At 35.2% G+C, this 23,694-nt stretch overlaps 4 protein-coding genes across 5 annotated transcripts; 2 read left to right on the top strand and 2 right to left on the bottom strand.

Moving 5' to 3' along the window:
• Nucleotides 1-3,250: 3,250 nt before the first annotated feature.
• LOC135832433 (uncharacterized) lies at nucleotides 3,251-12,545 on the top strand. Its single transcript, XM_065345685.1, has one exon. It carries the CDS (start codon nucleotides 4,045-4,047, stop codon nucleotides 6,673-6,675), a length of 2,631 nt encoding a protein of 876 aa, XP_065201757.1. The 5' UTR covers nucleotides 3,251-4,044; the 3' UTR covers nucleotides 6,676-12,545.
• A 2,679-nt stretch (nucleotides 12,546-15,224) lies between these two features.
• On the bottom strand, nucleotides 15,225-17,357 carry LOC135832402 (uncharacterized). Its single transcript, XM_065345640.1, has 2 exons — nucleotides 17,146-17,357; nucleotides 15,225-17,062 (listed from the first exon to the last, which is right to left on the bottom strand). Exon 2 carries the CDS (start codon nucleotides 17,040-17,042, stop codon nucleotides 15,420-15,422), a length of 1,623 nt encoding a protein of 540 aa, XP_065201712.1. The 5' UTR covers nucleotides 17,043-17,062; nucleotides 17,146-17,357; the 3' UTR covers nucleotides 15,225-15,419.
• Nucleotides 17,358-17,788: 431 nt separating this feature from the next.
• On the top strand, nucleotides 17,789-19,661 carry LOC135832420 (motile sperm domain-containing protein 1-like). 2 transcript variants are annotated; one of them, XM_065345664.1, is made up of 6 exons: nucleotides 17,789-18,059; nucleotides 18,125-18,289; nucleotides 18,374-18,537; nucleotides 18,613-18,775; nucleotides 18,846-19,001; nucleotides 19,090-19,661. In XM_065345664.1, the coding sequence occupies exons 2-6, from the start codon at nucleotides 18,160-18,162 to the stop codon at nucleotides 19,119-19,121; spliced, it is 645 nt and encodes a 214-aa protein (XP_065201736.1). In that variant the 5' UTR covers nucleotides 17,789-18,059; nucleotides 18,125-18,159; the 3' UTR covers nucleotides 19,122-19,661. The 2 variants fall into 2 exon arrangements, with proteins under 2 accessions (XP_065201736.1, XP_065201744.1); XM_065345672.1 differs by having other exon boundaries at nucleotides 17,832-18,059; nucleotides 18,613-18,769.
• eIF4EHP (eukaryotic translation initiation factor 4E homologous protein) lies at nucleotides 19,237-20,955 on the bottom strand. Its single transcript, XM_065345652.1, has 5 exons — nucleotides 20,736-20,955; nucleotides 20,529-20,610; nucleotides 20,201-20,440; nucleotides 19,967-20,119; nucleotides 19,237-19,883 (listed from the first exon to the last, which is right to left on the bottom strand). The coding sequence occupies exons 1-5, from the start codon at nucleotides 20,756-20,758 to the stop codon at nucleotides 19,722-19,724; spliced, it is 660 nt and encodes a 219-aa protein (XP_065201724.1). The 5' UTR covers nucleotides 20,759-20,955; the 3' UTR covers nucleotides 19,237-19,721.
• Between the last annotated feature and the right edge of the window lie 2,739 nt (nucleotides 20,956-23,694).

Raw genomic sequence — 23,694 nt, 5'->3', positions numbered from 1 at the left:
TCTATAACTTTGTAACCAACCTCCTCAATTAATGTGTGACATGTGTCAATTTATGAAAATTTGCAGCCACTATCACTACTCACTTTTCACTTTTCATTTCAGTTTTCAATGAGGCTGACTTTCATGAGTCATGAGTGTTTGAAAAAAAATGTAATTCTATTTTCTTTTCCAGTAATAGGTATAGTGATTTTCGAACTTGTAATCCATCAATTTCACACTGGTTTTCAAAAATTTTCCTAGGTATCTAGCTATACCTAGTACCTACTCGATAGAAGTGACAAGAACAAGTTGAAGCTTTTCAATCTCATTCTCATCTTATCATAGTGATAGTGATTTAGGATTTACTGAGGGTTACAGCTTTTATCGTTCAAAAGTTTCACAGTTGTAAAATTAATTAGTACTAGTAGGTACCATGCCAAGTAAAAAATAGAAACCAAACTTTGAAATTTAAAATCACCAAAAATTTTCAGTGAGCAGTGAGCAAGCAAGTGTTTTTTTGTTTCAAATTCAACTTCAAGTAGCATAAAGCACGTACCACGTAGGTACCTATCTTTGTTTTTTTTTCCTTCTGAACTCTACCTTTTCTTTTTTTACGACTAAATTTCAGTTACAACTGTGAACTGTTACAAGTTGGAAAATGAAAAAGTGGGCAATCCGCGTGATAAAGCATCCTTGGTAGGCGAGCATACTTTTCAGTTTTTATTTTGCACACTTTGTCATCTTCGAAAACTTCTTAGAATTTCGAGAAAAAACCCAAAATAAAAAAATATAATGCAGAGACCCTATTTCAATGTCGACTGCTCTGCGGAAGAAGGGCCAAACTGCTTTTTTACACCCAAGGGCCAAACTGATTTTGCAAATTTCACGAAAGTCAAAAGGGCCAAACTGTGAAGTTTTTTAGGGCCAATCTGATTTTATGAGCAGAAAAAGAGCCAAACTGTATCGTTTTTCCAACAGAATGACGTAGTTTACTAGGGCAAATCGAGAATAATTATCTTTGCTTCGTGTCTTTTGATTTTCTGTGCCATCCTTAGTGTCAACACAACCGCTGTTACCAATTTGTGAAGTCTTAACAACACCTTTTATAGACGATTCTCTGGAAAGTAGGTATACATTGCCGCTGTTGTTTGACAGTAATTATCATCGAAGACAAAGTTTTCAACTTTCCCAGTTGTTTTCATTCCAAATGCTGCGGTTATTCAATTAAATTTTGAAAAGATTCATGTTTAAAAAAATTGCCTGTTGTGTGTGAAAATCATTATTTAAAATGCCACGAGTGAGAGGCGGAATGCTCTCCAAAGGATTGAAGTTAAAAACTCCTCGTAATTCGCAAGATGCCCTTGTTAATAATACAGATGGTACGTTGCTATTGCTGTTTTGGATAAAATTATTACACTGTATTAGAATAATAAGACTGCTGCTTCGTGTTTTTCTTTTTTCGGTTGAATTTAATCGTAATGATACTCTCACACCACCGGAAGAGAATGTTATGATTATAAATCAATTTGAGCTTTAGAGCTTTCACATCTTTTGATTGAAAAGCGCTAGAGCTTTGGGGAAAAACGAGGTTGTAGAGGAGAAAGAGTAGATCTTTTTTCATGTTTCAAAAACCCATGTGCTCGATCAAATTTTCGAGTTATCAAAGTTCAAAGTTTCAAAGTTACAATTTTTTTACATTTGAATTAAAATATCTCAAAATTTTGATTGGGCACATGGGTGTTTGAAGCATGAAAAATGATCAACTTTTTCTCCTCTACAAGCTGGTTTCTAATTAAAATCTGTAGCATCAACCATTCAAAAGTTAGATATCAGAAAAACTAAGAAATTGGGCAATCTCCCATAAGAGGGGACAAAGGTAATCCATTGTGTTGCTGGCCGAAGAAAAGACTGCAAAAAAGGTGAAACGAGTATCAAGAAAATTGAAAAAAACTTTGGGTCAATCCTATGAAAACTCAAAAGGGAATAACTATTCTAGCAAGAAATATTAAACCTGGTTGCAACGAAAAGTGTTCGAAGAAATGCGCAACTTCATTTTCTGATCCAGAACACGATGAACTTTTTTCAAATTACTGGGCTCTTGAAAGTTGAAATACAAAAGAAGGAGTTCGTATTGCGGCATATTATCAGAAACGACAAAAGAAGAAAAACTATTGCTGGGAATAGTAGAAGACACTTTTCTCAAGAATATTCCTTGCCCAACAAAGGTGAAATCGTACCAGTATGTCGATAAAACTGACAGATTGGCCCTTTTGATTTGTGTAAAAATTGAAAAATAATATAGCTCAAAGGGCCAATCTTCATCATTCACTACAAATACATTCCTTGTTAATAAATTTTTTAATCAAACTGTGATTTTTTCACGTAATGTTGTACCTGAATGGTGAATGAAGGCGAGAAAAATTTAAAACCTAATTTATAATACTATAAAATCTGTGTATGGCGATTACGGTTTTAGAAACGGGTGTAAAAAAGCAGTTTGGCCCTTCTTCCGCAGAGCAGTCGATGTTTTAGCATTAGATTAGAACACTCAGCAGGGATTTCCAGCCAGCCAATAGCTAAAAGCCAAAAGCCAATAGCTGATGCAAGCTAATGGTATTTAAGCCAATAGCCAAAAGCTGGCTTAATGAAAAATTGCCAGCCAATAGCTAATAGCCAAAAGCTAATGAACTTTGGAGTGATTTTAAAATTTTTTTCTCATATTTTGTTTTTTTTTCACTCGTGACTCACGTCTTACACTCACTGACACCACAAAAATGAAAAATGTTCTTTTAATAATCGTCTACACGTCATAACGAGTATTTTGAGGGGTCACATGTATTTTTGTTTTCGTAAGCCAAAAGCCAGCCAATCGCCAGCCAATGAAATTTTGCCAGCCAATAGCCAGCTTTATTTAAGCTGATGAAAATCAAGCTAAAAGCTGATAGCCAAAAGCTAATCGATGATTGGCTGGAAATCCCTGGAACACTGAGGTGCTCACTGAAAATTTCAAGCAATTTTTTATTTTTACTTCTCGCGAAGTCGCGACTGTTCAATGTGTTTATACTTTATTTTTCATTTTCACTACATAGTACATTGCACCTGAACTGAGTAACTTTCTTAACAATCAATGAATCAAAGCAACTGTTCTCAGTAAATTGTAAAATAACAAATGAAATGAAAATTAATGAAAATAAAATTCTGATTCCGAAATTGCGCCATTGCGGAAAAGGAAAAGGAAAACAACTCAAGAAAAGAAATTGAAATTTGTAACGATAGAATAATTTCATCTCCTTTAATTTTGACATTTTCATGTGGAACGTGGAAGATCGTAGATGAATGATTGATGTTTGATCATTGATGAATTTTGCTATGCGTATTGCGTATGAAAAAATTAAAAATCGTAAAAAAGAAAAGTTTGAAAAATCAAAAAAAAAAAAAAAATACAAAAATACGCTAGTCGCATCAGTCGCATCGGCATGAACGAAACGAACGAAATGAACGACTGTGACGCATCCCGCGTCCAATAAAAAACTCGTCAAAATAGGCCAACAGACTAAAAATTTAATGCAAATGGCTGTGCACGAAAATATTTTTGTTAAAAAAGTGCCTTGTGCATCGTTATACGAACAAAATTGCCTTTGTTAATTAGTGTTTTTGAGATATTATATTGCGCGAGACAAAGCTCAACTTGTAATCGATTGTGTTAGTGCGAAGTACATGTGTTTGGTTCGTGAACGTGAACATCGCTCGTCCTTTCGGTACACTTTCGAAGAATTTCTCTTTATACGATCAAAAGTGATTATAAAATGACCACCGATAAGAGAAGACGGAAATAATTTGATGTCAACAACGTTCGTCGCAGTTAGCGGATACGTTTCACTACAATGGAATCGACGGGTTGGAATTGTACGTATCTGAATTGCGATTTAGGTTGACGCAACCATTACTCGAGATCGGAGCAGTGAAACAGGTATGTTGTTGATTTGCACCGAGAAGCCGACGAAACGAAGATGATAGCGTAATTGATACACCATTATCGTAACGTATAGACGGCGAGTATTCACGATGCTCGAGTTTTTATCTGCGCTGTTTTTATGGTTAACGATGATAACGTTTGCGAATTGCCAACCGTTCGACGGCGGTTTCGGAAGCGGGTTTTCGTCAAATATGCGACTTCTGGACGAAGATTCGTTGGATATGTTCAACAAGACGTTAGCCTCCAAGTCGACGAGTACTATGCGAAACGACGTCGGGAACGCGCGTACGTCGAAAACGCCCGTCATTCCACCTCCGCCGACATCGGCTAAGCATCCGGTACAGCCGATATTGTCGGATAATATCGAAGGGCCGTTGTATCCTACGAGTCGCGGTTTCATAACGCCTCCGTTGCCGCGCGAGCATCACAATCCGTTCGCTGATAAGCCAACGTTACGCGGAAGTAATAGCGATAACACGGTGTCGAATCGTAGGCCGCAGATTCCGATACCGCCACCGGTGCCTATATACAAAAGCGACAAAGATCGGATACCGATTAAAAGGCCCGATCTGATAGCGCAGTCTGATAATCGAAAGAAAACCATCAACACGCCCAGTATGCAAAAGTTACCAGAAGGATTAAATTATTCGGAGCCGAGCAGCAGCCCGAGCAGTACCACTCATCGTACCAACGACACGTACGACGTCGTTATACCTAACGTGCATAATATTTCGCGAGTCAGCGTGCTCCGAATACTGAATAACGATAAGAAATACGAAGTCGGAAACAACAAGCCTCCGCGCTTCGAGCAAACCGAACAAGAATCGTCGAAAGCGTCGAAAACGTATCTGAAAGAGGACCCAAAGAACTCCGTGCCGTCGTCGAAATCGGTCGCCAACAATGGAAGTAGCGGCGGAGCTGTTAGCACCACCTCATCGTCGTTACTGCCGGCGTCTACTTTCAAACAGCAGATGGCAGCGGCTTCGTCATCCTCGTCGTCATTCTCTTCGTCGGTAGACGACGAAAGGCGTAAAGAAGCGGTGGTTTACTCTAGTAATTCGAATAACGGCGGCGGTGACGCTAGCGGCGATCCGGACGTGATATTCACCGAACAACAACAAGTTACCCAAGCCAAATCGGCGGATTTCAATTCGGCTATAAAATCGGTCCAAGAATCGACGGAAATGAATTCGATGCCGGATCATCCGGAACCTCGAGCCAGGTACATTTTAGGTATCGCCTGGGATATACACGTGTATTTGATCGCCGTGTTATTCGCTGTATTGGCCGGCGTATCGGCGTTCAGCTTGTTCAGAATGAGATCGTTGAAATGGCTGCTACCTTACGGGTATTTTTTCGCGGTGCACGTGCTTCTGATGACCATCGGAGCCATACGCAGTGTTTACCTGTTCTACGACGCTTACAACATCAGCAGATCGTTTTCGGAGCCCGTGTCCAGGCTCATGTTGAACGTGGTGTTTCCGTTTCTGGTCTGCGTATTCAGCCTGATGTTCGTGTTCATTTTGAAGATAGTCGACCTCAAGTCGGACATTTATTACGCGCGTAAATCCAACGTATTCATGCTGTTGGTGGTAGCGTACGTGCTGCTGTCGGTCAGCGTCGATCTGTACGCCGATTTCACCCCGTACTCGTCCAGTTTAATTCTGCTGTCGCAGTGCTTGTACGTGTTCTTGTGCGTGGTGCTGGGCGTAACGTATATAATATTTTACAAATACGCGAATCGTTCGTCGCTGCGTAAACAGAACTCTGTGTACGGTACAGCGTTCACGGATCCGTTGCGACCGTCGCTGGCGCACGCTATTCGCGTCATGCTGGCCACCTCGTTGCTCAGCCTGCTGATGGCCGCCATCCAGGTCATCGGCATATTCTGCATTTACGATCCGTTCAACAAGGATCAGCCGCATCCGTGGCTGTGGTGGGCGTTCCAGCTATCAGTGCGCGTCATCGAGGTGTCCATTTGTTTCCTGGTATTTTGGGCGGCCGTGCAACCACTACGCGGCGAAGACGAAAAAGAAACGCAAAGCCACAACTCTGCCTCCGGTTTCCCGCTGTTTCCGTGGGGCGTAAACGGCACGCCGCGCGGCAGCGACCACGGAGGCGGTAACGCCGCCGACGACATATATCCGGCTATCTGCAGCACCAACCAAGCCATACACAACTACACGTTGCGAACCGGCAAGCAAGTGTACGAAGATATATTTCAGTTCTGCAATTCGTCCGCGCCCGGTAGCGGGCCCCATCTGCAGCCGCAACTGCAGCCATTGCCGCTGCCGCCACCTTCGTCTCATCACGCTCATCATCACGGCAGTGGCCCAGGCGGCGGCGGCACTGTCGTTACTCCAGTTCCTACCCATCTGCTTCACCACACCGCGGATCGGCGATCGTTGAAAATTCATCGTCACCATCCGCCTCCGCCGCCGCCGCCGAATTCGTCGCATATCGGCGACGTCGTCGATCCTGCGTCGTTGCATCGTCACGCCGCCGCCGCCAGCGGCATGTATACCATGTACGCGGCCGACAGACGACCGCCTCAACCTTCTCCGTCCATGTTGATCGACGAAAAAGGTATCGTCAGATTCCGTTCTATCGCCGACGCCGAACTGCATACTGCCACTGCCGCAGCTACGTCCGCCGACGATACGTCTTTCTCTCGGCTTCACCTGAACCACCCTTCCAACGAGAATTATTGCTCTTCGTAACGGTGATTCGTCGTCCGCTTTTATTTTTCTTTCTTTTCGTTTCTTTTCTTTTTCTTCTTCTTTTTTTCTCGTTCTTTCTTTTTAATTATTAGTATTATTATTAATTATTATCATTATTTTGTTTACCATTGGCGTAGGTACGTCGCCAAAACGCGTATCATCCTTCTCTCCCCAGCAGCTTTGTTCGTGGTGCCTGCGACTTCTCGGAATATTCTCATCAAAGTTCTAGAACTTTAATTCTTATATTAGTTCTTCTGTTCGGGTGCTACTCGTGTCTGAAATTTCTTCAAAATGACCGCGATATAGCGGCGATTTAGGTTTTAATCAACTAACGGAATATTTTAAATTTTAAAAAGTTCCCAGCCTGAAAGGGTATTCCCAGGTAAAATAAGTGAAATGCCCCTGTCCCGGATTTTTGATATTTTGATGGAACATTGTTGGGTACATGTTGAAAAAAAAAAAGTTCGAGTCAAAATAAAAATCCCTTGTCCCACCCCTCTTGCCCTCAATGGCGAAAAACACACATTTTTCGGGGAAAAAATCATATTTCAACGAGTTTGGAATACATAATTTGGAATTCACCGAAAATATAATATAGAGTAGACATGAGTCTAGCAACGTGAATTTTTTCAACATTTTTTAGCTCGGGGGGGGGGGGATATTGGCAAAAGAAAATTTGAAACCGCCATATATCCTAACAAAAAGAGCGATACTGCTATTGATATGCGGGCCTCCAAAAACAATAGAAAACCAAACAGCATCTTGAAAACCCAATTTTCGAGCTATAAGAACCCCCCCCCCCCATCCATTTTGTGGCAAACTAAGATTGACAATATATTGGTATCGTTATCATATAAATCGAACTCGCTGAACACGAATATGAAGTTAGATTTGCAGTTGGACCCTCCTAAGGGTCACATTGTGGAAGGGGGGATTGCCAAAAAATTAAGTAAAAAATTGGCATCACTGCGTTCCAAAATATTTGATAGTTTCAAGAATGTTATCATTCAATATTTTGTCGTCATCAATGCAGGATGTCTAACAGTCCTTCCGGTCCTTCTAGGTCAGCAAAAGTTTGTCTTTTTGCCTATGGGTCCTTCTTTTCTTGATAAAGTCAGTAAAAAGTCCTTTTTTTTCCAAATTTTCAAATAATTCTGTCATTTTATCACAATCAGGAATGGTGTTGTTTTACGTCTCATTTTATCAATTTTCCACAGCTTTCGCCCTGGCTTTGCTCGGGCTAGATCATTTCTCTTTTCTTTTCTCGAACCGAAGTTAGAGGGTAGAAAAATTGACTCCTCAAATCAAAAATAATGCTGGTTTACTCCTCAGGAATTGTGAATTTTCAAAATTTTTTGCCTTCGCTTTGCTCGGGCGTTTACTCGAATTTTTAAAAATGATAAGTTAAATACCAACCTTATGTTATTTTCTGACAACTTTTGAAATTTGAAAATTTTAAAGCTATGAAAATCAACATTTTGCATTAAAAATGATGTTTTACATTTTGAATTATTAATTTTTCACAGTTTTCACCCTTGCATCCCTCGGATCAGATTTGAATTCTACTACATCAATTTTCAAACATTCCTACTTCCTAGAATGGAAAAATCAACTCGAGAAATTCCAAAAACATAATCCAATAAATGAAAAAATTCAAAAAAATTGTATTCGACATTTTTGTTTCTATCTTCCTTTTTAAAAAATGGTTCGAACTACATCTGGCCAATTAGTTGGGAAAGTATTGGTGTGAAGAGGGAGGGGGGTGCAGAGTAGTTTGGAGAATTTCTCAGCCTCGTCTCCTCCCCCCTCCCCCAATCTCCCACCACACATGGATTCGTCAAACCTCTGAAAATAAAATGTAATGTTTATGTATGGTAAGTTTTATGCTCACCTCTGTTTTTTACTTTAAAAATTTTTTTAAATCACTTTTTTGATCACTTTTTGGTTACTAAAGTTACTTTTTTCAGAGAAATTTGAGCACAATCCCTGATATTAAAAATTTTCAAAAAAATAGCTTCCCAATAAGTCAATAACTACTCAATTTTTATGTCTAAAAAGAACTTGAAAATGTTGCGTGTGAAAAAAAACATGAAAAATAAGGTACAAGGTTTTGTTTTTTGGATTTGATGTACACCAGACACTCTGGATAAGAAACTGACCAGGTCTATCTAAATACGAGTATTATTAATTTTTTCGCTTCTTTTAAAAATTATAAATTTTTGAAGTTTTTATTTGGCAATTTTGTAAAAATAAATGGGGGGGGTATCAGTTGGTACATTTTCAATTATGAAAATTTTTCAGTTTTCAGATTTTGTTAGACACCCTGTAGTTGGACCCTTCTAAAGGTCACATTGGGGAAGGGAGGATTGCCCAAAAATTAAGTTTTTCGTTCAGTGGGATTGTTCGGAAATATTTTGCAATTTACATTAATGATGTCAAAAATGTATATTGAAAGATATCATTCCTGAATACTGAGGACAGATTTTGGCACGTACGTGGTGCCAATTTTTTGGTCAATATTGCTAACATCAAAAAATCATAAAAAACCCTCATTTTGGCGATTTTTCTCGATTTTTTGAAATCCAAAAAATTGGCACCACTGCGTTCCAAAACATTTCCTCAGTTTCAGGAATGTCATCTTTCAATATTTTGTCGTCATCAATGCGAAACATTTGAGACGAAAAAATGTTCAAAACACCAACTAACCCAAAAATAAACGATTTGAAAATTTTCAATCGTTCAGCAAAACCCTAAAAGTGGCCCAAGATGTTGACAGCAATAGAATAGACCAACGCAGAATCTCAAATATCATCATTCGGGACGGGGCCATTTTTCTTTTAACAAATTGGGCGGGGCTAATGCGAAAAACACGATTTTTTCGAAAATACCCCATTTCTGAGGGTCCATATCTTTACACCTCAGGAGCTAGAATTTTTTCTGTAAGTATAACTTTCAACTCAAAATGACGATTCTGCTAAATTTGGTATAAATCCATCGAGTTTTTGTTGTTTTTTTTTTGCATTTTTCACGAAAGTCGAAAACCCTAATTTTTGGGCAACCCCCCCCCTTCTTCAATGTGACTTTTGGAGGGTCGAACTTAAAATCTAACTTCATATTCATGTTCAGCGAGTTCGATTCATATGATAACGATACCCATATTGCCAATCTTCTTTCGCCTCAAAATTGGAGATGGGGGGGGGGCATATGGCCCTAAAATTGAGTTTTCAAAAAGTCGTTTAGTTTTCTACTGTTTTTGAAGGCCCGAATGTAAAATTTCAGAATTATATCAATGGCAGTATCGCTTTTTTTGGTGGTTTCGTGTCACAAATAGCACATTTTTGAGTGTTTTTTGAGTTTAGGAAGATGGCCTACTTGGAGGAAAAATTTGAAAAAAAATACCAATTATTGTACTCATGCAGATAATATAATATTTTTGAAAAAATTCGCATTGCTCGACTCATGTCTCCTCTATTTATTTTCGGTGATTTCAACATTTTTTTATTCAAAACTCGTGGAAGTATTATTTCCCCCCTCCCCCCCCCCAATGCGTTTTTTTACCATTGTCTGCAAGGGAGGGGGTGCGGTGCTCTTTTGTTTTTTAAATGCCAAAACGCTGCAGAGATGATTCGTGATTCATCCTTTTTTTTAGGAATATACGCGTTTTTGCGACTTGCAGTACGCCGAGAAGTTTGTATGCGATATGATTACTATATTGCGTACCCAAGTAATTACGCGCTTGTAAATAAATCCGTGATATTTTTCTCTTCTATGTATAAATCTATTATTTATGTAGTATCGTATGCCTCTTTTTTATATATTTTCATTCCAATTTTTTTTTCTTTTTTTTGTTCGATCTGTTTTATTTTATTTTTGTATATTCTCTTCGCCCAGTTTACGATTACTTTTTATAACATTTTCCTTTGTATTTTATTTGTTCGACTTTTACCCTTTTTTATTTCTTTTTTTCTTTTTCTTTTTTTTTTGTGCGCCTAATATATAGTTCCTGGAAGACTTGATAATGTACTTAATAAGAAAACACGCGTGTATGTGTTATTTATTCGTTTATTTTTTTCATTTTTTTATTCATTTTTGAATTTTTTTTTAAGACGATTAACAACGCGTGTAATGAATGAAATGATTGTCACGAATGTAATTTTTCTGATAAGTTTTTTTTCGTCGCTTCGATTTTCTCGGCTAAATCTAAATCTATCCTTGTTATCGTTTTTTTTTGTTTTACGAGCACTCATTACGTAAGCTGAATACTCCTCGGATTAAATTTTAATTAAATGTAAAATAGACCACGTGTATTTTCCCCATTTTTCTAGCTAAAATTTACTTACTTGGTCAGAATTTTTCATTCGTGTTTGTCGGTTATTGTTTTTTTTTTATTACTAATACCTACGTAGATCTTATTTAACCCATTAACAATTTATGTTCCTCTGATAATTATCTACTTCTGTTCGTGTACTGTACATCAACGAGTGCCCATACCTAATAAGCGAGTATTTGCGAATACGTCTCGTTTAGTTTTTTTTTTTTTTGAGTCCTCGTAACTTGAAAATATGAAAAGGCGAACGATGCGCTTCTTCTACCCAGTCTTAGTGCTTTTGTGTATAGGTTTTTGGCTTGTAAAAAATACGAGGACTCAATTTTACTACAGGTATTGGGAGTTTTTTGAATGTCCAGTACTACTATTAATTGTTAGATACTTTGTTTTCATCTCACTTTTAAAGTTTTAAAACGTATAAATAATACGACTTCTTAGCTAATTTCTTCGCAATGTTTTACGTACTCGTATATCCGTCCCTATTGTGTGTTTTAATCTCGTTTTCGCGTATTTTCTACTTTGTACTTTCATTATATAATCAAATGTAATGTATTCTATAGATATGTAAACTTATTCTCGTGTTTGGTGGTTAAGACCGGAGGGGAGGGGGGAGGGAGGTGTATCAACGAATAATCGTCAGTCAACGATTGTAGACATTTTTTTAATGTTTTTTTTTCACCCTCTGTTGAGGTTATTTTGTAACGATACGATGTATTTACCACTTATTTATTCGTTTTTCGTTTATCGATATCTAGAAAATTTTGTTTTTTTAATACCTTTAGTAATACTCGTTTTGGTTTTTATTTCCTCAACTTGCATTTATTATTCCATGAATTAATACTGAATCTCGAGATTTCTTTCGAATCACTGCCGACCTTTCAGTATTGTTATCAACGGAGATCGACATGAATTTTGTGATTACACGATTTATAGGTACCTTATTTTGACTCATACGAGGTCGCTTCTGTCGAGTTTGCTTTTACCCCTATATTGATTTTTTTCAAGTAAAATTTTCATCGAAAATATTAATTGTACGCGTGTATATTTTTTCCATCCTGCCTGTCGCCTAATAAGTGTTTATCTTCGTTATATTTTATTTATTTATTTTTTTCATGTTTTTAAATCAGTTTTTATGTTTTCACTCGTCTGGATTTAGATCTGCAGTATGTCTTAAATGTTGCCTTTGCCCTCGTTTTTATTTATTACTCAAAGAAAGTCTTGTTTCAATCTCCTCTGGTTAAATGATGTTGTACAATCTGGGGTATTTGTTTTCTCCCTCGTTTCCTATATTGATGGGTAGTGCATCCTATGCTACATATTTGTATTATTTAATATGTATATTTATTTATGTACTCGTATTTTTTTTTTTTTTTTCGAATTTTCGTTATTATTCGACAATTTTGTATAGTCGCTTTGATTTGATTTGAACAATTATGTACCTTACGTGAACCGAGTGTTTGCGATCTTGTAAATGTTTGTAATGAAGCTTGAACGGTATGTTGTACATACATACAATAAATTGATATCTACGTTTTTTTAAAAATTCGTTTCTGATTTATTTATTCTATTTCTATCGTAAAATGAACGAGGAATGCGATATTGGTGGCTGAAGTAGATAATGGCTTAATGAGTTAATGACGAATGTTGGCAGCACCTAAGCTCTGATGCATTCTTCACTTTACTAAATTATTTATTTTACCAATTTGTTTTCTTTTATAATTTTTTTTCCAACTTTTTCCAGTATCTTTTCCCCTTTTTTCATTTTTTTAAAAATTTTTTTTCCAATCTTCATTTTTTCTACTTTTTTAGTTTTTTTTTTTAAATTTTCTTATTTTTATTTTTTTTACTTTTATATTTTTTTTTATTTTTTTCCAATTTTTGTTGGCTTAGATACTTTTTTCCAAATTTTTTTTTATATTTTTCACTTTTTTATCGTTTCTTTTTTTAATAGACTTAATTTTTTTAATGTTTTTCCCTTTTTTTCTCTCTTTTACTTCGGTCTTTTTTGTTATTTCACTTTTTTCTGTTACTGCACTTTTAATCTTTTTTTTGTTTGTCTCAATTTTCTTAAAATTTTGATTTTTCCATTTCTTTTTCAAATTTTTAAAACTATTTTTTCATTTTTTCGATTTCTTCTTTCTCGTCTTTTTTTTTGCTCTCTGTTACCTCATTCTTTTTTGTTACTTGCCTTTTATTCACGTTTCTTTCAATTTTTTTTTCATTACTCCTGTTTGATATTCATTTTTTTAGTGGGTTATAAAATTCATTAGTTTTTTTTTCAATAGTACTTCACTTTTTCCACATTTTTTTCATTTTATTTTAAAAATGAAAATATTTTCATTTTTTTCTAAAAATTGATTTTAATCTTTTTCAATCTTCATTTTTTCTACATTTTTAAAGGTTTTTTTTTCAATTTTGTTGGCTTGGCTACTTTTTTACAACTTTTTTTTTGAATAATTCCTTTTTTCAATTTTTTTCCAATTTTCTTATGTTTTTCACTTTTTTATCTTTTTTTTAAATAATTTTTTTTCAGATTTTTCTCCCTTAATTTTTTAAAATGTTTTTCCTTTTTTTCTCTCTGTTACTTTACTTATTCTTTTTTGTTATTTCACTTTTTTCTGTTACTGCACATTTGATCTTTTTTTGTTTGCCTCAATTTTCTTAAAATTTTGAATTTTTCATTTTTTTAAAAATGTTTGTTGACTTTATTTTTCTAATTTTTTCAGATTTGCTTTCAATTTTTTTTCAATTTCTTCTTTCTTATCTTTTTTTTTGCTCTCAGTTACTTCATTCTCTTTTATTGTTACTTCCCTTTTATTCACGTTTCTTTCAATTTTTTTTATTTTTCCTGTTTTGGTATTTTCTTTGGGGGGGGGGGGGTTATAAAATTCATTAGTTTTTTTTTCAATGTTGCTTCAAACTTACTGGTTACTTCACTTTTTCCGCATTTTTTAATTTTTTAATTTTATTGAGAAATGAAAATATTTAAAATTTTTTATGTTTTCCCGATCACTTTATTTGAGCTGGGATTTTTTTTCAATACAAACTGGATGTAATAAGCAAATTTTGTTTGTATCTACTTTTTTCAGTTTTTTTCCTTTCAGGACCATCGTTCTCTTCAAGTTAAGAATTTTTTTTTAATTCAATTGTTCAAAAAAGAAAAAAAAACTTCAGTTGTTCGGTTTTTTGTCGAAATTACTTTTTTTTTTAAATTGGGAATTTCTTTACTTGTTTTTCTTTTTTTATAAAGCAGTCCCTCTACAAGCCTTTGGCAACATCTTGAGATCATGCCAAAATTTTTAAATTTCTTTTTCAAATACTTTCCTACACAAACAAAAAAGCCAACCCTGCAACATCAATATTTTGATTTGAAAATGCCATGGAAGTTTGCAAACTTCAGAGTTGGATAAAATGAAAAAAAAGTGAAAATTGGAATGAAATTATATGTAAATGAAAAAAATAATAACATACGTTTGAAAAAAAAAGAAATTGTAAAACATTTGTTGACAAATAAAAGTTTTGAATACCTATTTGTATTTTCACAAAAAAAAATTGAAAATATTTCCACACGAGAAATTAAAACTAAATTTATGAATGGGAAATTCACTCTCAAAATAAAATACCATGAAAAGTGAAATAACTATTTGTGAAGAAAAAGAATTGGATTCATCCACGAAACAAATTAAAACTTGAATTCTTTCTAGTTACTCTGTGATTGTTGATAATTCACTCTAAAAAAAAAATAAAACACACCAAATTGACCTGGAGAACGGAAATTTGAGATACCTACATCCTATTTTCGACCTGCCAAAACGATTGGAAACGGTTTCAAACCGTTTTGAGCAGTTCTGGAGCCTCCAGCACATATTTTAAACTTGAAATTTTATCGAATGAAGTTGGAAATCCGAAATTCACGCTGCTCTCCAACTTAAACACGCTGACAAGTCGACCGCAGGTGGGTTCAAGTCGATTTTGGAGCCTTCAGTGACTTTAAAAATTCTTGGGAGTCTTCGGTAGATTTTTGAAACTTGAAAATGCGTTTGGAAAGCTGCAGAGTGAATTTTGGATTCCCAGCTTTGTTTGGTAAAATTTTATGAAAATTCTCGAGCGTTAAAAAAATCTGCTGGAGGTTACAGTAACTTCCAAAAAGTCACTGGAGGCTCTAAAGGATCGGAGTTGGCATGTGAGGATGCAATTAACTCAATTGAAATAATACTGTACATCAGATAGGTAATTATTTATTTGAAAAACAAAATTCAATAAAAATAAATAATTTACATTTTTTTTAAATTTTTGGTTTTGAATACAAAACTATACACATTAAGCAATCAGTCTTGGTTGGTAAAAACACAAACTGGAAGCAAACGAAACAACCCAACAATCTGAAACCCGCTTAAAGAACCTATCCTAGCCAATTTCAGCTGCTACTCTTCTTCGAGTACAATACGGATAAAACATCGTTAATATTCTGCGCGCTATCGAGTTTCTTATCCATCGAAACAATCCATTGATATATTTCATTAGGATGATCTTTCGTAAAAGGAGACAGCTTAGACCAGAACGCTTCGATGGCGTTGATACAGTCTTCGGAAGTATACTGGCGCGTTTCAGCGACAACTTCGCATTCGTTATCGGAATTGGAAACTACAACGTATTCCGTAATGAAATCGAGATCGTTGGTATTATCCTCCACCTGAGTAGTGGTATCGTTATCGAACGAGGAAACATCTAGGAGTACAGCATTCGGTTGCTCTAGCACGTACGGTAGACCGGTGGCAAGGTAGCAGTATTTACCTTTATCTTCCAAATTCATCGGAGCGATTGTAAATAGCTCCGATTTGAATTTAAGAGCGATTACAAACTGATGAACACAAGGTGTACCGTATTTTCCAAGAACGCAAGTACAAGTACCCAGTTCCTTGTTGACGTAGTATTCGGTGTTACGTTTTATACTGACTACTAAGACTTCTTCGCAGCACATATTGCTAACTTTCAAGTCAGCGAGTTCGTCTTTGCAGTTAGGCATGTATCTGAGCTCACTGAGACTTTTGATTAGGCCACTAGCAGCGTCGGTTATTTTAGTCCTGTAGTAATCGCAGAACTTCGTACAGAAGTATTCGAATAGTTCGGTAACGCTGTATGTTCTCGAGTTATGCAGGATGTTCTCTTTCAAAACGTGCATTTCCGAGGTGAGGATATTCTTATCGTACAGTACGTTGCTCCGTACGCGAAAATCCAAGCCCCATAGATCTTTCTTTTTCAACAACGTGTTGAAGTATTTCATAAACTCCGGGTACTTTTTAGCGACCACGTTCTCGTTAAAAGCCCAAATATTACAATTGAGTTGGTCTTCGGTATTAGAATAAATTATATCTTTGAATAATTTATACAATTGGGGTCTATCCGTATTGGCTATTCGATTCTCCGGATCCCAAATAAATCTCCAAACATCCCTCAGCAAATGAAATCCGCCGATGTAAGCTTTAACCGACGAGAAACACTTTGTAATCGCCGTATGCTCCGCTTGATCGGTACCGGTGATTACTATTTTAGGAAATGTAGGCGTATTGAAAGCGTTATTCGGCATTATCTCGGATAAAGCGTTGAAAGTCGGTTCTAGCAAACTGGCGCTTTTGTACGACGTTATAAAGAAACCGAATGGTAAAGCACCCACGTGGCTGTCGATCATCAATACGAATACGCTGCAGTTGAATCGGTTCGCGTTACCGGTACCGTCTAGAAATATTACTCGGTTCGAGAAATCCAAAGAGTGTACTCGTTCCATGAATTCCGGCATCGCGGTTACGCAAAAGTGAGTCTTGAATTTGGTTCGAGGATTCGCCTTCAAGACTTTGATTACGCTTTTGCACGATTTCTCGTATTTACGAGTGACTTCTTTCAGACCGTTGACGACTATTTCGCAGCTGCGATTTGTGACGTTGTATTCTTTCCGAACACATTTCTTTTTGGCTGCAGGTGTGACGGAAGCTTCGGTTTGGGGTACGTTTTCGGTATTCGATTCCTCTACTGATGGGTCCATTGTTACGAGAGATCGACGATCTAAGTAATAAACAATGAAAGTTGTAACGATGCTTTGTTATTATCTAGTGAAATCAAGTATCAAGTGATAGTGAAAAGCTTACCATTGCATAGTCAAATTTGTAGTAAAAGTCTCAGTTTGAAAGCTACGAATGAATGCACAGGGCTAGAGGAGTAGCGAGCTTTGCAGCAGCATTTATCATTAATTTCGTACAAATTACAGACACTCTTTTATACGAAAAATTATCGTCTTTTGAACTTTCAAAATTCAAATTTACCGATAAGTTGAGTGATAAAATTTTTTTGAAAAAAAAGTAAAAACTTGTTTGTTTGTATTTTTTTTGTAATGCTCAACAAGTTGAATATTTGAACGCATGGAGCGCTAATGTAGCAATTTCATTGATTGAAAAAATTTTTATTTTATTTTTAGAAAAAATTTATCAAATTAATTCATTTTTTTGCCTGCAAATTTGCAAATCAAAAATCAAACATTTTTCACATAAAATAGTCGTGAATGAGGGCATCCAAAATATTGATTTTTGATTTTCTGCAGGAGTGCATCGTATGTAGAACTTGTAGGTAGGTACCTACCATACCAGAAAAGTGGTGAAATTTTGTATTTTTATGAGAAAAAAAATGGAAATGAAGAAATAAGGACCGTGTTATTTTGTCCAAATTCATAATTCAAATTTTCAATCAACGTGGCTGTAATGTGTAATGAATTTTTTCAACAAAGTATGAAACTGCGAGAAATTTTCCAATTTTCAGCTTTCATATCGAATTGAAAAACAATCGACTTCTACGTAGTGATAAAAAACAGCTGATTGTTTCCATTGTTTCAATTTACTTGTTTATGTATTATTTACGCTGATATTAAATGTCAATGTAGATTAGAATATTATGATGAATATATTTGCACTTAATTTTTAAATCAATTCATCAGTAGTATCGAAATCATGATTGATCAGTAACTCAACCTCAACTCTCCATTGTCCAATGGCAGTATAACACATTAATGGTAAGTTTGTCTTCAAATTTCAAACACTCAAACATTTTGTAACTTTTATCCACGTATTTGTTTAGAATGAATATTTCTGAGATGCTTATAAGACTTAAAAATGCAGCAAGACTCCAAAATACCCGTTTTTGTGTTCCCCAACTCGGTATCTTTCGTCTTAGAGGACAAGACTACTCACAAACAGATTCTATCTTTGTACAATCCTTACGATTACACAGTCAAATACAGAGGTAAGTTTCTCTACGTAGGTAAATGTATATTTTCTTCCAATAACTTTAACCTACGAATACGATCTATTCTGTTGTTCATTTCAGTGCTAAGCACATCACCAGAAAAATATATAGTCAGCACGCCAGAAGGAACGATACCTTCGCATTATCGAGCAGACATTGTTGTACGACACAATGAAATTAAACCTTCGAACTGTGACATCATCGATAAATTTCGAATACAGATGCAAGATAAAACTAACAAAAAAGTAAGCTATCCAAATTTTACCAATTCCTTGTATTATGGCACCTCTGCCTACATGTAAATTTCCCTCGATTCTCAGGTTATCGGAAGACACGACGTTACCGCTATATTACGAAGTAAAGTCAACCTAGATGCTCACAGATTAACCCCGGAGAGAGAAAATTTTCAAGTTGTTCCTGGTTCACATAGTCAGTCAATGCAAACGTCCATTTTACCTACAAATCAAATGCGTCAAGGTGGTGGTAAATTCTCTCTTCGTAGTCTTCGTCTTTGTTCGTATATTTTACTGAGTTTCGTTCTTCTTCTGCGCAGATATATCCAATCCTCAATCGCCCAATTATGTGATTTTGACCATCGCTGTTGTTTGCATCGGTGGCTTATTTCTACCGACGGAAAAAGAAGGATCGTCTTTTTATAACGGATTTCATATTTCCATAGGTTTAAAATTAGTATTCTCTTATGTATTAGGTATGCTACCTATTCACCTTTGCCCTGATTACTAAACTACTAGGTATCGTTACACGTTAGTAAACCATCTTTATTCTTTTTGTTCCAGGGTTGGTGACGATGGTAATTTTGAAACCATAACGCTGTTATTTTTCTTTCAAAAATTACGCTTCAAAGCTCGGCTTCTTCGTTGGTAATTTCTAAGTTGATGCTTGAAAATGAGTTAATTGCACCAAAAAAACAAACAAACACAACGAATCATGAAACACTTTATTGTAAATAATCAAAAGAGAAAAAAAAAGTTGAAAAGAAAATTAAATACAAAACTTATATATTTGTTACAATATATTCTTCTTTTGCATAGTGGAAAATTAATTTTCACTCGGCTATTTGCGATTTGATTCGAATTTTTTTTTTACGACGCAATCAATAATAACAAGATAAATATGCTGGTTTTCAAAAAAAGAAAATGGTAAACAAATTTTTCAGCTCGCATCTCTTACTATAAATACTTTCTCTTTTTCATTTTTTATGAATTATTTACGGATGTTTTTTTTACATGGTTTATTTTTTTTGTATTCGTGTATAATTTTATAGGTGGTATAAAAATTATATGAAATGTTTGTGACCTGTTCATTGTATAATTTTTATAAGTTCAAAATAAATGTGATAAAACACGTATGTTTTCTTCGATTTCGAACACTGGATATGGTAGGATACTTAGCGAATACGGCCAGTAAACTAATTATGAGACACTGGTAAATGTTTCAGAATATCTACGTGAGATTTATATTCGATAACAGTATTCGGAGGTAAATTCATAATTCTTCTTAACGTATCTCGTATTCGAGTAGTAGTCGAATAATCGGACGCTGTTCTATTCCACACGGTTATAATGTCTTCCTGCGTAAACAAAATTATAATACAATGTAATTATCTCGAACGACGAAAAATTGAGTCGGAGAATTTGCACGATGTGATCTTACTTTCAAACGAGTAGATACTACGCTGCCACAAAGCTCATCTCCTACCATGAACTGTTCACCTAACATGGCGAGAATCAAGTTTTCCCAGCAACGAGACACTAAGCCTTTTTTCAGTCTTACTATCCACTGCCCACCTTTAGCATTCGCTTCATCCTACAAAACGGTAATATTCGAATAATGAAACATTTCAAAAGTGATTGTATGTAAATAAAATCACGAAAACTAGATACTCACTTCCCACATCGGTTTAATGCCGAGTTTAAACAAATGGAAATCACATTGAGATGGTAATTCGGATGGCCTTACGAGATGACTATATATCGCCCAAAACTGCTCGACCGATCCAAATTTACCGATAAGTTTCAAATTTTGATCATACGAAACATTAGATATTTTCGCTTTCCAGCGTTTACTGAACCATAACCAATACTGATATTGTAATTTATGATGATCCGAGGGAATTGGAAGAGGAGTCTGCGAACAAATTCAAAATTCAGAAATCGGATAGAAAATGCGTTCGAATACGAAAACACACCGAATCTCATCGAGTGTTTTTACTCACAGCTATAACTTTATCAGCCGACTGAATATCGCTAAGGTCCATATCATCTTCTTTGTGTAGTTCGTCATCATTCTTAGAGGATCTGTTTGACAAAATATAAACCATATAGAGTTTCGAGTAGGCTGATTTTAAACCGTATTACAAATCTGAGCGGTGCTCGAGTAAAATAAGGTGGAATTTGTATGCAAATTCCGGATACATGCTTACATTTCGTGTTTACTGGAATCCATCACAAAAATAGTATAATTAATTTAAAAAACAACTTATATATACAAGAATAATATCACGATGCGGGTTTTCAACGAAGTAAGTAATCACGATTGAACGAGATTTTTCAACAAATAACTATAAAAATAATCAAATAAGTAAATTATTATAAAAAATTCGTAATCATTTTTTCATTTTAGTCGCATTTTCAAAAAATTATCAGTACGCGAGCACAATTTTACAAATATTCGGAGTAGAGCTAAATCGTTCTTTGAAACGATTCGATTCTTTTTATCAAAACGAACGATGAAAAGTGTTTCATAAATTACTGGTAAATTACGTAAAATTGGGTAACTAATTTTTCATTTTTTTTGAATGAATAAAAAATTGATCTTGATATTCTTGGTTCTTGAACGAAATTCATGTAATGAATTGCATAAATTTCACAAATTGCATATTAAATGAAAAATGAAAGTAAATAGAGCAGAATAACGTTGTTTTTAATGCAATTTGTAACCAACATAATTCAGAATTCAAAATGATAATAATATTGTAGTTATAATTATTTATAAATCTGCAGCGATATTGAAAGCCATCCCATTCAATGGTTTTGCAGCAATGAATTCAATCGACAAAAGTACATAGGAACATTCGGGACGTTATTTCTCAAAGTAAAGTAAACTAATTGAACGCATAAAAACTAAAAAGCAATAGGCTAATAGGCGTACTCAATAATTATCAATTCATCATGTAGATAAACAATGATCGAAACTGCTTTTTGAAAATCGTTGAAAATATTCTGGTCTTCACTTTCCAACTCCATAAACCAAATTCACTCTAAAATTAAAATCATTCCATTTTCAAAAAATTTTTATCTTCTGATTTAATACAACATGTGACTGACTTTGAAATTAAACGACAATGCAGCTGATGAACTCATTCTCTTCTTTCATCGATGTTGGTTGAGCTAAACTAAAATCTACGAAATAATCTCGATCGTTTCCTTGAAAATAGAATTCAATACTTTCTCTCATCCTCTCAAGTTCCAGCTTAATACTGGCCACTGGGGTGCCCAAAAGTCAATTTAAGCCATAAAAAATCACATATACCTACTAATTCAAGAACTAAGCATCCTAAAGAAAAACTAATGACATTGATCTGATTGGATATTTTATCCTCCACAATTTTCTTCATTGTCATTTTTCTCTAGGATGCACTGTTCGCCGGAAAAATCAACTTTTACGTCAAAAAACGTGAATTTTAAAAAAGGGAATGAAAAAAATTGGGGAAAAAATTCAAAATTAATTCAGCAGTCAAATTCAGCTATTTTTAACATGATTCCCATGATTTGATGAAATAAAAATGATCTTTTCAAAAAACAACACGTCAAATTTTCTTTTTTTTCACAAAAATGCCAGCCCCTTGGAGGGGAGGGGGTGCTACCAAAATCAAATTTTGTAAAAATGAAAAAAAAATCGAGTGATATGTCAAAATGCAGGGTTTTTGGGTCGAGAAACACAATTCTGAGGTCCTTTTTTCCTTCTAACCCCATGGGGAGGTGCTACCAAAATCAAATTTTGTAAAAATGAAAAAAATCTAGTGATGTGATATGTCGAAATATAGGTTTTTTGGGCCGAGAAACACGAATCTTGGGTCATTTTTTCCCTCAGACCCCTCGGGAGCTATTGAGGAGGAGCCCAGGAGGTGCTACCATTCTTGAGATATCTCGTCTCAAACGCGACTACATTTTAACTGACAAATAACCCCCCCATCCCCCCCCCACCCAAAGAATCCTGGATTTTGATACACTACTCGAATTTTTGTGATTTTTTTCAAAATTTCATTTCGGTAGCATCTCCCCAAAGTCCCTCAAGAGTACTGAGGGAAAAAAGTACCTCAGATTCGTGTTTCTCGACCCAAAAAACCTACATTTAGACATATCACTAGTTTTTTTTTCATTTTTTCAAAATTTGATTTTGGTAGCACCTCCCCATGGGGTTTGACGGAAAAAAGGACCTCAGAATTGTGTTTCTCGACCCAAAAAACCTACATTTCGACATATCACTCGATTTTTTTTTCATTTTTACAAAATTTGATTTTGGTAGCAGCCCCCCTCCCCCCAGGGTCAGGCGTTTTTGTAAAAAAAAAAAAAATTGACTTTTTTTTTGAAAAGATCATTTATATTTCATCAAATTACGGGAATCATGTTAAAAATTAAAAATAGCTGAACTTGACTGCTGAATTAATTTTAAATTTTTTTCTCCAATTTTTTTATTTTTTTTTAAATTCATGTTTTTCACATAAAAGTTGATTTTTCCGGCGAACAGTGCATCCTAGAGAAAAATGACATCGAAGAAAATGGTAGAGGATAAAATTTCCTATCAGATCAATGCCATTAGTTTTTCTTTAGGAAGCTTGGTTCCTGAATTATATGTGACTTTTGATGGCGTAAACTGACTTTTCGGCACTCCAGTATCTAGGTTACCAGAAAAAAAATCAAAACACCGCAAAGAAAATAAAAGGAAATGCATGCGAGGGCGTCTATTGAAAACAAAAAAATTGAATCAAATACCCAGTAAGATAACTTGGTTTACTCAACTCGACCTATCTACCAAATTCCATCAATAATTTGATGAATCATAGTTACTTATGTGTACTTGAACCGGAAAAGATTCATATTAGCATTTTTATACACTTAAAAGTGGTTTCTTTCTACGCAACAAACGCACTTAAAAACACCAGACTCATTCATAAAATAAATATTCAGTTGACAAAGAGTCGAGTGATGATGATTTCACGTTGATATTCTTAAAAAATCGTCACTTTGTCGGATTTCATTTCACTTGAAATAAACTATACCGTATCGTATCGTACGACTGATGATGTAGACTATCGGTCAAATTACTCGGAAATACGATTCCCATTCTGGACAATATTTCAAGAACATTTCCAATAATTT

The sequence above is a fragment of the Planococcus citri genome, chromosome 1 (genome assembly GCF_950023065.1).
Source record: "Planococcus citri chromosome 1, ihPlaCitr1.1, whole genome shotgun sequence".
Classification (NCBI taxonomy): Eukaryota; Metazoa; Arthropoda; class Insecta; order Hemiptera; family Pseudococcidae; genus Planococcus; species Planococcus citri.
The sequence above is the reverse complement of the archived record's forward strand: the minus strand, read 5'-3'. Positions and strand labels throughout refer to the sequence as shown.